General features: G+C 38.9%; 1 protein-coding gene across 3 annotated transcripts in view; it reads right to left on the minus strand.

The window, feature by feature from the left end:
• LOC121459110 (semaphorin-3E-like) overlaps positions 1–15,243 on the minus strand; it is a 224,529-nt gene that overhangs the window by 33,092 nt on the left and 176,194 nt on the right. For all 3 annotated transcript variants that reach the window (XM_041668631.1, XM_041668630.1, XM_041668632.1), the window contains 2 exons: positions 13,549–13,642; positions 959–1,078 (listed from right to left, as the gene is read on the minus strand). In XM_041668631.1, the coding sequence (XP_041524565.1) occupies positions 959–1,078; positions 13,549–13,642 (214 nt within the window). The remainder of the gene's footprint in view (positions 1–958; positions 1,079–13,548; positions 13,643–15,243) is intronic.

Raw genomic sequence — 15,243 nt, forward strand, 5'->3', positions numbered from 1 at the left:
TGAAAGTTTTAGAGAATTATCGAAAATTAGATTAACTATCCTCATTTTTATGCCAAAATCAATAGACAATTAAAAATGTGATTTAAATAGGAAACACAAGAGTCAAGGATACAGAAAACAATTTTAAAGGTCCATGTTGCAAAGCAAGTACATTTAGTGAATGTACAAGCTGGAGACTATTATGAAAACAATCTCTATGAAATTCTTCTTAGTCTATACAAAGTGAACGTACATCACATCAAAGTTTAAGAGTACACTGGTACTTACTTTTATTCATATACAATCAATAAACCTCATGGAAAAATCACTCATTTTTGAAGTAAGAAATTTAAGCTTTTGTGTTTAGATTGGACAGCATCTGAGTAGGTGACTTTTGATTGATACGGTAGCAGGCATGTTAAAGATAAGGCATGTATATTGGCGCTTAATCAAAGGCTGGGAATGATGAAAACCCTCACTATAACATGGTATTTTCCCTCCCAGATATATTAGGATGTGACAAAATATAAAACTTATTTATATGTGTGTGTGTGTGTGTATACATATGAGTAAAACTGCATTTACGTAGTATAGAACTCTGGTTAGTGAACCACGAGTGACCCTCTTCCATTTTTCTTTGTCTAAAGTGCAGCGCGATCCTATCGAAGCAGCGAGGCACACAATAGCTATAGCAGCAAGGATGCCACTTATGAGTCTTTACTTTTCATATTCGGTTTGCTTATTTCATTTAGCTCTTGGTATCTTGGCATCGCTTTAAATAAACTCACTGCATCACTAAGGTAAACCACTTTATTAATAAAATGATAAACACATATCATATGTATTTTGGACCCAAGAATGCCATAGTTACAGAACTATTTTGTGTTTATATTTTCACTACCAAGATGGCAGACTTAGCCGCGGCCTATTGGGTTGTTTCCCAGTCTGGTTTTCCAGGCTCTTGTCTGCTCATCTCTACCTTTCAGCAGCCGGTCATCGTCATGCTCCGTGCGAATGTGGCCCAGCTTCCCCAGACTGCGGAAGATCGCAGAGTCTCTGCCCCAGTAGTCGCTGTAGAGTCCAGTAAACAGCTCGCTGCCTGCACAGGGGCACCGGGAAAAGAGTGTCAATGCCTGTCTCAGTCTGAAGATGAAGTAGAAGCCGCTGTTAGTCACTTTAACAAACATTCGACTTGAGGCCGGCAACACTGTTCTTAAGGGCAGAAGGGATGCAACCACGCAGCAGAGCAACAAATCCTGCTTGTCGAGTAGCTGTGAACTCTGAGCCCCATTTTCTTTCTGAACAGAAAAAGGAGCAGAGTTCAGAGCTGTTAGAAGAAAAGCACGGGAATGGGGCTGGGCGACGGGGGGGGGGGGGGGTGTCACTGGTGAATGCTGAGACCCATCTGGTGACGTAGCCGGGGTTCGTCTTAGTTTGGAAAATTTCTTGATACCAACTGTTTTTATCATTATCGCTGTACCAGGTATTGCAGTGGGTCAGTTAATACCTCAAGTGCTTCTTACATCAAATCTGCTGCCTTTAACGTGATTTAACCACGAAAAGTACAAAGTCTGCCAAAGTTGTGTCTACTCCAGTCAGTTGTCTTACATGTTGAGTTTACAGCTGAATCAGGGGAGACTGATAAAAAGATTCAAGATTTATCTGGAGTCAGCACAACGGCTGACCTGACCTGCAGCACCAGGAGAGGCCACAGACTTAAAACTCGGGGTCTGGGATTATTCAGATTCGTGTACGATCGTGAGAGATCACGATGTCTTTTTAGAGGAAGAAACAGGCATTAGTAGTTTAGGAAGAGAGAATAAAATTCTGTGCAAACAGAGAGACGGCATAGGCTGAACCTCGGGAATGCTATCACCTATGAAGCGTGGGGACCTCGAATGTCCTTCCTTCCTGTAATGACAGAGTGCAATGGGTTTGCATCAGTGGGCCCAGGAGGCCTGTCCTGGGAACGCCTGGTCTGCTCCCTCCCAGATGAACCTCATGGGCAAAGATGCAAAGAGTCACAGCAGATCTCTGGAACTAGGATCCTCACTTAGAGTGGTCAAGTTATTTCCCTACGGTGTGCCCAGAACTCTAACTGGGTTTGAAAATAAATCAGAAATGACGATGCTTGAAAAGTACATTATTGATTTTTACTTTTTGTATGTATGTGCTATATACACATCCATGTACATATGCAAGTGTGTGTTCACACGGGCGAAGCTACAATCTTTCTCTCTCTCTCTCTTGCTCTTGTATCTCTCTCTTTCTCCTTCATTTCCTCTTCCTTCCTTCCTTCCTTCCTTCTTTCCCTCCCTCCCTCCCTCCCTCCCTCCCTTCTTCCTTCCTTCCTTCAGAATGTATTTACATGTGCACACATGTTTAAAGTCATTCAAAGTGTAAGAAAACTCACAGTAACTTCATTTTCAATTTACTATGCTATTTATGCCATTAGTTTCAAGGTAAGACTGATAATGTTACCGGTATTAAAACTTGACCAATAAATGAACTCAATTTAAGGAGACTGCAGAAATTGCTTAAAATTTCATTTGTTAATTTTATTTCAGAATTTCTAAAGTTTTTTTTGTCTAACATAAAATCTTTAAAACTTTTCCTAAAAATTCAAATTATCACACACATTTGCATGGTATAAGGTTTCAAAAGTGTCAACTGGGTTGTGTAAAAGGGAATTCATAAAGATGTTTATTTCTAATGTGAGAAAACCATTAATTTTCAAAAACAATTGCTTTATTATAACAGTTAGAAGTAGGTTAATGAGATATCAATCAAACTCACATGTTTAAAAAAGTATGTATAAGTATTTCTGCAATAAACTAATTTTCATTTTTTTAAAATAGCAAATATAAATGAGATGCCTTTTCTGTCTAGAAAGCCTACAATGGAAGTTTAAAAACTATAGTCAGTTAAATGCAATCCTCTGGCAAAAAGAATTCACTCTTTTGTTTAGTGTGGTTATTTAAATTTCACATTTTCACTCTACAGCAAAAGCAATGTTTATTCAATGTTATTCATTTAAAGATTCAATTTACAACCAGGCAAACAAACATAATTTTCAAAAGCCACTTTGAAACAGACTAACTAGAAACTTACTGTGTGGAAACGAATTTGATTATTGCCTTATTATTAACTCATAATTTATAGCCAAGACTTCAGGATTTCTGTGAAGCTATCCCCTTGGCCTATAGACAGAACAATAACCCAAGTCGGCAAGACTTGGGCCAACAGTGTAAGTAGTAAAAGCAGCTCCCAGGTCTAGCTGAGAGCTTTGTTAGTAGTTCTTGATATATTTGTAAACTGGTCAAATTTGCTTTTGATATAAGAGCGGCTATCTTTTCTCAAAGTGTTACACCGGTGTTTTGCTTTATTTTCAGGGAAACAACTGCTATTTTTCAACCAGGCACTATCACTCTCTCTGCTTTCCCTCCCTCCCTCCCTCTCTCCCTCCCTCTTTCCCTCCCTCCCTCTCTCCTTCCCTCCCTCCCTCCCTCCCTCCTTCCCTCCCTCGCCTCTCTCTCACCCTATCATCTATCTATATCTATTAGTCTATCTCTCTATTTATCTATCTCTATAATACAGCACATCTCTCTATCAACCTCTTATACTTTTAATTCCTTCCAGACATGTCCTACTTCCCTTCTCAAATTTACGTCATTTTCTTCCTTAATCATTTTATATATGTGTATGCACACGTGTGTGTGTGTGCTACTGAATGCAATTATTATGGGCCATATATTCATAAGTACAGGGCTGGTCACTTGAGCATAGGCAAACTATCAGAAGACTTGCCCTACATAAAACTGGCTCTCTCTTCGTCAGGAGCTATCAATTGCGTATAGCTAATCCTATAAACTACAGTAAGGATCCACCCCACAACAGGGCAATAGCGGCGATAATATCTTAGGGATAACAAAGAGCTGCTGGGTTGGACTTGAGACCAGCTTATTTTCAGGGAACTTATACCTATATCTGAAAACCTAGGCAAGAGCCCATGGTCAGAGGGGTCACAGACCTTAAAGAAGAAAACATTACTACCAGTTTGCTAAGTTGACATAGTATCCAACTGTCTTCGAAATATTTATCCTGATCTCCATAGATCAAAGCAGCTCTCAGTACACACACACACAAAGGCAGGAATTCATAACTGATCAAGTTGGTGACTCTGATGTACCAGTCCCCGTTTGTGACACCTATAAAGGATCAGGGAACATTGCAGAAAGAGGGGCAGAAAGATTATAAAAGACAGAGAACCTCAAGAACTGCAGTAAAACAACATCTTCTGGACATGACAGAGATATTGCACATCCCTGAACTCTCTGTAGCTGTAACTGTGAGAGCGTCCCCATAGGACACCAGTCAGCATCCCATCATGATGCAGGGAAGAACACAGGACTTTGAGAGTCTACTTTTTCATAAAGCAAGCAAAAAAGGATAAGCCAATGAGAAGAATGTTCACAACCAACAAATCACGGTGGAAAGTAGCAAGTTCCCAATTCATTCCTCTCCCTTGACTTTCTCTTTGAACTTCCTCAAGAGAGCAAGCTTTAACAAGGAAGAGATCTGTTGTATTCATATCATTTATTAACATAAGCAAATGAGAGTACGATAATAAGAAAATAGCATAAAAAGAAAGGTATAGAATATACATTAAATTATAATTTGGAAAAGTTTTATCAGACTAGCATACATATCTTTTTATGGAGAGAAGAGAATTTTTGAGGCAAAAAAAATGACTCAGTGGTTAGACATGTAAACCATTTTCTGGGATTCAGTCTGTACCGTTTAATGAGACTTGAGACTCATCAACTATTATTATGGCAATACAATTTTACTCCTGTCCATATATCTTACCTCACTTAGCCCAAATTAGAATTTTGTTTCAAAGTTCTGCTTGTCTTGAGCAAGGCCAAACAATGACCATGTCAGCCAGTAGATGGCAGCCGTACAACAGCAAATGATGCCTTCTCTTGGCAGGTTGTCTGCTCCAAGATTTATTTTCAGTTTTATCCAATTTCTCTTTTTGTAGTTAGATGAAAGAAAATACTTCATAAAAATTCAAATAAATAAATGTAGGCTTTATTATTTCAACTTCACAGGAGGTTGTTAAAGCAACCAGGTGTTAAAAATTGTAAGCTATGGAAACCGAACCAAATGTTGGTTGGGCATATACACTATTCCTCAGAAGTTCCTGTCTTCATGTATTATTATCAGTGTGGAAAAAAATACCAGGCTACAACAGGTAGGTACTGTTCTTGGGAAACCATTTCCCAAAGAAAAATAAAGAGAAGATAATACACCAACAATAAACATAAAAAAAATAGAATTAAGCTTAGGTACAATTAATACCGAACAGTATTAATTAAATGAGTGGAACAAGTATCTAAAAAAAATAGTTCCTTAAAATATACTTCTTTAAAATTATAACTACTTGGTGTCATTAAAATTTTGATTCATTATTTTGCTAATTTCTGGAATGAAACAATGAATGAATACCATCCAAATTAGCCTTATTTCCCTGATTTAAAAAAGGGAATAGATTCATGTATAGAGTGAAATTTAGGGTTGCAACAATAAGAACAGACACATCCCTGGCTTTGTATTTCTGGGCACACAAATGTATTAATTTAGATGTGGTTTTTACTTGTTTCCAGTCTATTTTGATGTTTTGAATAAGAACAAGGTAATGTTTATGCCAAATACTCTTTTTAATTATTATAGAACTGCAATTGAATGGTGAGCAATATTGTATTAACTTTAGGCAGCTAATTGGTTATCAATGAGCAAAAGACACATGTTGTCAGGGCATTTTGAAAGGAATATAACTTATCACACTCAATGATAATCTCTACACATAGGTAAGATTACAACTGAGAAAATTCTGCACTGGAAACAAGCTAAGAGTCCAGCTCCAGGTCATCCACTTGGCCCTGAGAAAAGTGCTATTGTCATAACGTTACCTGTGGAACAAAGGGGTCTCTCCCTACTGACTTCCCTTCCCTTTGTATGACTCCTTTCCATCTACACCACAGAGTCTTCCAGGGCCAAATGCTACGGACACCATCCTAACTTATATCAATCATCTGGCTGAGTTTCTTTTCACTCTTACACACTTGACATTATATCCTATTAAAATATGGGATTTTGAAGATGTTCAGTAAACATTTATTGAATCAAAAAAGAGCATCATGAAGTAACAGTCAAATGTACCTAAGCCTCCCCTCTAGTGTTAAAAAAAAATGCTAGGAAACAGAATAGAAAGGACTCAGGACAAGATTAGATTTATTTTTTTCATTTACCTTCCAAGATGTAATACCTTTTGCGAATTTCATCCATAAGTGCCATGTTTATGTCGTTCTCATCTCTTTAGCTCCAGCCTCAAACGCCTCTGTGCCTCACCCCAAATTCATTGATTAATTATTTTCGAGTGACCTCAGGAAAAAGCTATGAATTGATAGGAGTCTACCAGGAGTTTATATGAATAAACGAATTCTTGAATTTTTATTTTTAACTTAATATTAACAACAATTAAGACCACTAGATATGGATATTACTACATTGTTATTATTAATTCTATGATATTAATGATAACTATAATTTTAAACCATGAATCCATAGATTCAATTTGTTTCTACCATTTGTACACAGTAGTTGCAGCCCCAAAGCCTTGCTGCTCTCACAAGATTATGTATATCATAAATTGCTTTCGAGAAAGAAGAAAAGATGATTATTCTGTCATATAAAAAATCCAATGTAAGTTACTTTAAAGTAAAGTATGGAATAAATACTTTCTACACAACTTCACTTTTTTAATGGTATTCTGTAGTTTTAATTAAACATAATACACCTTTAGTATTTTAGGAAAGTCATCAAGAATTTAGTCAATTATTATCTATCTTCTGAATTTGTATTCACTCTGTAGGAATACATATTTTAACTGTCTAGTAGGAGCAATTCATAGTAGTTATTTGCAATCTTATTTTATTTTACTCAAATGTTTCTTCTATTTATGTTATAAATGCATGTTCTAGATTCATAAAAATATTAAACACATTTGCTTTGTCAATAAGTGATTGTCTGTTCTAAAGAACCCATAAAAATGTCATAAGGGCCGGGCGGTGGTGGCGCACGCCTTTAATCCCAGCACTCGGGAGGCAGAGGCAGGCGGATCTCTGTGAGTTCGAGGCCAGCCTGGTCTACAAGAGCTAGTTCCAGGACAGGAACCAAAAGCTACGGAGAAACCCTGTCTCGAAAAATAAAAAAAAAAAAAAAAAAAAAAAAAAATGTCATAAGGGAGCCTGTCATGTGGGTACTTTCTTTTCTTACCAGTTGACTAGCCTTAACCATCAATATTAAGAATGTGGTTTCTGGGGCAAAAACATAAAAGAAAAGTTTGTTCATTTGCTGACACACAGGTCTGTAGCCGTATTTTGTTGTGGCTAACCAGTGACATCAGTCAATGCAGCCATGGTCAGTTAAATTCCTAAGGGGCATGATGGAAACCCAAGCTTGCAAAGCAGCAATCTTTTTTAGGGAGACGCTGAGTGTTTCTTTTCCTTTTTTTTTTTTCATTTGAGGAAATAATTAGAATATAAGCAAAGTATTCAAATAGCTCCTTGGAGAACTGTAGTCATGGCCAGACCCTGAAGTCAGCATGTAGACAGTGGACAATCTGCCAGCGTGGGGGAGCGAGGGGCTTTAATAAGATATTCTTTAGGGAAGGCAAAGTGGTAAGCGAGTAACTTGAGGTCTATTCCTATGCATCTGGGGTGAATTCGAGACATGACTAACCATTCCTAACTGCTCCTGATATAAATGTACTTAACACAGAAGAAATGATTGCTTATTCTTAAATGCTTTGCCACTAAAAGCTTAAGAAGCTCTTCAATTATTTTTTTATTCAATAAACATTTATGTTTAATTCATAGAACTGGTAATTGGGTATATATTCCCAAATAATATTTTCTTTACAAAAGTTCACGAAAAATTCCAGTGTTCAAAGACTTTGTAGTTTATTAAAACTCATGCGGAATCATAGATCTCCAAAAAGTTTGTTTTAAAAGTATCTTGAAACTTAATATTGTGTTGTGTGTGTGTGTGTGTGTGTGTGTGTGTGTGTGTAGGAATGAGAGTGTATGCCACACGTGGAGCTGTGGAGATAGGAGGACATTTCTCCTATTTTGGGATCCACAAATTACTCTAAGTTCACCTGGCTTGTGCTACAAGCACTTATTCTGCTAAACCATCTTGCCAGCCCCAATGTAAAATTTCTTAATGCTGGATATTTCATGAAATCGAATATTAATTCTTTAATTTCAATCACTGAGAGTGTTCTAGTAAAAGGTATCAGATTGTGGGCTGGGACGATGGCCTTGTGGGTTAGAGAAGTTGCTGGGCAGGCATAAGGACAGTAGCTTGGATCCCTGGTACCCATGTGAGAAGCTGGCAAGTCTACACACACACACATGCCTGGAGAACTAGAGCCATGGGGACTGGAGAGAAAGTGATACCGATGCTTGCCTGGGCACCGGTCTAACGCCAGGTAAGTGAGAAACCCTCTGTGAAAGGAGTCGGGGGGCGGGGGGGGAAGAGCTAAAGCAGAACAACCAGTCCTCCTCTGCGAACACAGGTGCAGGCATGCGCACACACGCTCACACACACACACACACACACACACACACACACACACAGAGAGAGAGAGAGAGAGAGAGAGAGAGAGACAGACAGACACAGACACAGACACAGACACAGACACAGAGACACACGCAGAGGGAGGATATTCAAAGGAAGTTTTCAAAAGAAACATGACACCCCAACGTGGTCTCTCTAAACACTTGCTCCTTTCAAGTGTAGTACTCAGGTGTGACAGAATTACAGTACACCCAGAAATTCTAACAAAATTAGTGGGAAAATAGTCTGTAAGATGTTGGGACTAATTGAGTCCTGGCCTTCAGCTGCTCTTCCCTGTCTAGAGCCTTCTAATTTTGAAGTTACTAGAAGCTGTGCTTTACCTAGGGGATCAGAGGATGGAATTTTCACCTGTTTGCCATTGACTGCAGGGTATTTAAGCCTCCATGGTGCTATTAAAGAAGGGCTTTTGGTACCAGTGTTTGGAGGTCTGCGTGTCGGTCTGTCTCTGCGTGTGTTTCCTCAACCTCCAGCCCCTTGCCCGAAGCTTGCGAACAGGGTTCTTGCGCATACAGTGCAGACCAGGCTGCAGAGCGGGGCAGTAAAAAGTTAAGTATCTAAAGGATTGAAAGAGAAAATGCAAGGTAGCCTAAGGTATGTTGCATCACACCTAACACTGAAGAGAGACAAAACATATGACACAGAGAAAACAGCTAATCAATTTCGATTCATTGACCACCAAATAACAAGCTGCTATTTTATCTTACTAAGCAAGCGAGGTGCTAAGTTCCTTCAGCTTGTTAGACAGCTGCCATGAAGTAACATGGCCACTGGGTTTAGTGCAAATTTCAGGGCACCCACAGATTTGAAAGCTAGTGATGGGGGAGTGTCATATATCAATCTGTTGATTTCATTGGTTAAGCAATAAAGAAACTGCTTGGCCCTCATAGGTTAAAACATAGGTGGGTGGAGTAAACAGAACAGAATGTTGGGAGAAAGAAGCTGAGTCAGGGAGTCGCCATGATTCTCCCACTCCAGGCAGATGCAGGTTAAGATCATTCCTGGTAAGCCAGCTCGTGGGCTACAGCAGATTATTAGAAATGGGCTAGCCCAGGTGCGAGAGCTAGCCTAAAAGAGGCTAGATAGAAATGGGCCAAGCGGTGTTTAAAAGAATACAGTTTCCATGTAATTATTTCGGGTAAAGCTAGCCATATGGGTGGCCAGGTGCCGGGGACGCAGCCCCGCTGCCCTTATTTCAACAAGCTAGGAAGCACTTAGCAGTTATTAAAACAGCCCTTGAGAGAATATTTGTGGTTACCCCAGGGGAAGAAATGGGCAAAACGCAGACACACTAAAAAACCCTGTATTCGAGGCATGAACTTTTCTGTATGGCAAACAAATCGGGCTTCAGTGAGACTTGAGGAGTGAGGTGAACTAATATCTGACCTCAGCTTGCTTGGCTTCTGATCGTGGGGAATGTGACTCCCTGTGGCCATTGCTTTGCTCTTGAATTCTTTTCAACATCGAAGCTGTTACCATTTCATTTCTAAATTTGGTTATAAATTTAATAAAAGAATGAATATTGAATTCTTTCACTTACTAAATAGTATTATTTTTCATTCCAGAGAATCTTAAATAATGTGAATTATTTAACTGAAATTAATATTGTATCCAAAATTAAGAAATAAACAGCGGTGTTGGTTCACAGTAATCTCAGACCTTGGGAGGCAGAGCAGGTGGGTCTATGTGAGTTTGAGCCCAGAGTGCTCTATGTACCAGACCCAGGCTAGTCAGAGCCACATAATGAGACTCTGGCTCAAGACAGAAGGCTAAGAAATACAATAAAGCAGCCACTCTTTGGAAAGAGCATTTGAGTTGTGGAGTGGAAACACAGGGCAGAGGACAGAGTATAGGGACAGTGAATGATGCTGAAGGATTTCTGAAGACGTCACAGACAGCTCCAGCTGGAGAAGCTCCCATGTATGTATGGGACATGTGCATATATCAGTAGTTATGAGAGTGGGCACAAGGCTTGTGCAGGCTCCTGGCAGACAAAATCTCAGCATGGAGGGAAGAGGAGGACAGGACATCATACCCTAGAGGAGGAGATACTGACAATTGGTCACTTGCCAGTAGAAGATCACATATCCAAAAATATATTGGCAGTACAAACTGGACTTGATGGTGATGAGAGAGAGAGAGAGAGAGAGAGAGAGAGAGAGAGAGAGAGAGAGAGAGAGAGAGGAGAGTTGGGTGATTAGGGAGGAGTTGGGGAAGGAGAGAATAATCAAAACACATTGTGTAAAATTTCTCAAAGAACTAATAAAAAAAAAGCACATTTTTTCTTCTTTAAGGCCCCATAGTCTTGTGAATGTTGTTATCAGTGTGAGTGTTTCCTCATGAAGTTAGTCTTCATGAGAACAATCATTACATATTTTGTGACATACATATGAAGAGACACAGGAATGATGATTAAAAGATGGCCAATCATCTCTGTGCTTGGGTTTTGTTTTAGCCCATGAGAACAGAATGTGTATGGCTATCAAACATCAAACTTGCCAAATTTGAAAAGTGAGCCATTTTATGGCTCACTTTTCTAGTGCGTTTTCAACTGAGTGAATTATTTGAACTTCCTATCGTGGAAAGATCTGTGGCTCACAGAGATAATCAGGTTCTCAGGCCAGTGCCTACAGCTTTCCACAGCGAGGAAACGATCTCTCCAAAGTACTTTGGGATGATAGGGAAAGGAGAAATATGAAGATTTATATTTTCATTTCTTCTCTTTGGAGGGATTGTTCCATAGCTTTTCTGTTTAGCTTGGAAAGCTATTCTTTAATGTGATTTCTCTTCTAAATAAACAGAGCAGCCCCCCGAAGGCAAGCATACCACATCTCAGCACACGGTGATTTGATCTAGTAGTCCAGGGACATTGTCTTGGCAATGCCCGTCCAGTAAATCTCCCCATTAAAGACTTCAACATTAAATTCCTGATTCCATGAATAATCAAATTCCAGGGAGACTGAATCTTGAATGACAGAGATAGCTATGGAAATGCCCATTTTCACCATTTAAATAAAATGTTTAAATGATTGGCCTTCTCTTCCAAAATTTTAAGTATTTCACAGCACAGGAATGCATACTATGCAATATCCAAACTCCAATATCTTTCTAATAAGGGAAATATCTCAAAATTTGTTTTTTGTTTGCCAGAATTTCTCAGTCTGTACTCTATCCAGACATTCAGTTTATCCAATGTATGCATTTTAATTCAGATCCTGCCAATTTCTGTGGAATGTCTAGCAATTATGGATATCGTATGCACCAAGAATGACATTCCTAATATTGTGATTACTACTGTCTGAACTGTCTTAATAGTTCTGTTTTCATATTTAAAGTCTCTTCATACTCTACATAAGTACACATACACACACATACCCCACATTTTATGTACAAATTTATAGAGGAACTAAAATATTTTAAAATAGTCATATTTACATGTTTAGTCAAGTCAACTTACTCTGTGACATTCTCATTTCATAACATCTTAAATTATAATGCGAAGTCAAAGTTTCTATGACCCACATCCACAATCCAGACAGGGAAATGTACTAAGCAGAACACAAAACCTGTCAACATCTGGATAAACCTGAATAAAATGGGTTCTCCAGTGTGCAGTCTGGAGAATCACACACAGCAGAGTTTAGTTTAGTTTAGTTTAATTTAGTTTCTTTTAATTTTAGTTTTAATTGTATGTGTATGGGTGTTTTGTCTGCATGTATGTCTGTGAATGTGTGGCTGCAGTGCCTAGGAAGACCAGAAGAGAGCATCAGATCCTTTTGGCCTGGCTATGCAGAAGGTTACAGGACACTGGGGTGAGCAGCCGGACACTGGGGTGAGCAGCTGGGACACTGGGGTGAGCAGCCGGGACACTGGGGTGAGCAGCCGGGACACTGGGGTGAGCAGCCGGACACTGGGGTGAGCAACCGGGACATCTTTCCAGCACTTCAGTAAATACTTTAATTGAACGTCAGCAAAGAATTTTAAGCTCTTTCAGTTTACTTAGATTATGAAGTCTCTAAAAGTTACAGTTTCTCATTTTCTTCAAAGAGGACTGATCACAGAATGGACTATACATAGGGAAAAATGTGATAATAGTGTCGTGTATAGGGGCCCTCAGATACTCAATACTGAAAACAAAGAAACACTCTTAGCATACTTGTTAGGTGTCAAGAATTGATTCCATTTATTTTATATGTATAGCGTCTCATGTGCTCATATTGCCACAGTACTTCAACGATCATTTCCAATTCCAGGTAATACAGAAAAGCCTGCTTCTTTACTGTGGCAAGGGAGGCTTTTGAGTAACTCATTTAATTAACCTGAATTAATCTGCAATATCTATCAGACAATGTGATTTATTGCATTGTTCCAAGGCACGCATTCAGGGTTGGTTTGAGCTGCTCAGCCTCTCTAGCCTATATTCCAGCTTAATGAGAATTTAGATGAGTGGGGATGAGCTGGCTGAGCAGTTAATGGTGCATGCCCCCAAACCTGGTGACCTGAGTCAGACCTAACATCCACATGGTGGAAGGAGACACTTGAGGCCTGTGTTTTGTCCTCTAACCTCTGTATGCATGCACACACACACACACACACACACACACACACACACACACCACTGCTTCAGGTATTTATAGACTTTTGCTTTTCATAAAGAGGCATAAGTACTAATATCACCTGTAGCTATTTTAGAGTCAAATTACCAAAGAGGTTGTCACTTGAAATTCACCATCATTTCTCCAGATCGCAGCCGATAGACCCTTCAAGGCAAAGATTATAAAGAAACGCCAAAGAATGTTCTGAGGCTGAAAAATACATTTCCAATCACCATGTCTACCATCTGATGTTTGTGGCAAAGATAATTACCGACTAGAGTAGAGACAAAGGAGGAGCTGGGGTCAAAGGGACATCTGCCCCTTCCTCTCTCAGATCTGTGGGACTCCAAGTGAAACAGAGGGTCCTGGAAAGACAACAGAAAGACACTGTCAAGATATCAATTGTGATAAAGGTTTAATTGCTCAGATAAAATATAGCAAGGGTAGGTAACTAACAACCTACATGGTCTCATCACGACCTCAGGAAAAGCACAGTATTTAGTTACTAACTGAGTTTTATACATAAGCATGGGGGCTTGGCAGATCCTATTTCAGTGTTTTTAGAGAATATGAGAGACAAGAGAAATTAGCAGTTCTTATTAATCAATTATACTGAGATGCATCAGTTAAATATTTCAAAGAAGAAACACTGAAAAAAGTTACAGTGTGATAAAAGCAGAATTGAGATTTATATCCCTAGTATGCCTTATTAATGTTTAGAATAACTTGGGAAAGAATAATAATAATATTTATTATAATAATTTTCATCATGTTATTGTTAAATATTCAACACTGACGATTTAAAATGATTAGTTCACAATTACTTTAATGTGAACGAGTGTGTGTGATATCCTATTTACTATTTCATCCAAAACCTTTAGTATCTGTTTTCATGGCAATCGGTATTGAATAAAAACATTTCCACAAAAATACTATTACACTATTGGCCTCTATTTCATTCATGTAAACACAGAAAATTTCTCTGAATGTTTCTAGAGTTCAAAAATTCTCACTCACTATACATGCATATATGTTTACATATATCAATGTGTGTAAAATGTGTATACACACATATATACATTATATACACATACAGCAAGTCTACAATAAGTAGTTTGGGTACAACAAAGGCATTTAGGAAACTAACCATAATAACTACTGTGAAAATTTTGTATAAATAAAAATAATTAGCAACAGAACATTTTTGATACTGAGGGGTACTCAGCCAGCTCACGGCCGTGAACCCACAGTGCCCGACAGCTGACCCCTCAGAGCTGGGTCTGCTTCTCTTCATTGGAGCATGCTCCACCACCCCACTACCTCCCATGTCCTGTTCTGTACTTTACTTATTCTCTCGGCCTGATAGTCTAAGATGGCTATCCTAACGTTTCCGTTTCAAAACCCTTCCAGTAACCCTTCTGAGTTCCTTTGATCCCTGTGACCATCCAGTCTTGTCTTTGAATGTGAAGCCTTGAAGAAGAGCCCAGGTGTGTGACTCCATCACTGAGCTCAACAGTGACGACTTTTTGCTCAGCTGCTGTGCACAACTTAGAAGGGGGTCTGCATGGCAGGAAATCAGGAGAGGGTACTACAAATTTCTATGGATAGCAATTTTCAGGGGCATGAGAAAAAATGGCCAATTTAGAAGGAATTGCAGACCTGACAAACTAAGGTTGATGATGCTCAAAGTTTCACGCAAATCTGCAGAGCAAACCCGAGCATCCCTTGCCAGACAGAAACTGTGCAGATGGGATTTTTGCCTGCTCTTCCACATCATATCACTTGACGAAGTGTTTGAGAAACTGATGTGGGATTCCCCTCTGTGTGTGTGAACACGTTTTATTGCCACTGGTTATTAAAAATCTGCTTCAGCCAATAGTTTAACAGAATATAGTCAAGCCGAAATATATATATATATATATATATATATATATATATATATATAGAGAGAGAGAGAGAGAGAGAG

Source organism: Microtus oregoni, unplaced genomic scaffold (genome assembly GCF_018167655.1).
Source record: "Microtus oregoni isolate MIOR12 unplaced genomic scaffold, Mior012 000018F_ref0000195, whole genome shotgun sequence".
NCBI lineage: Eukaryota > Metazoa > Chordata > Mammalia > Rodentia > Cricetidae > Microtus > Microtus oregoni.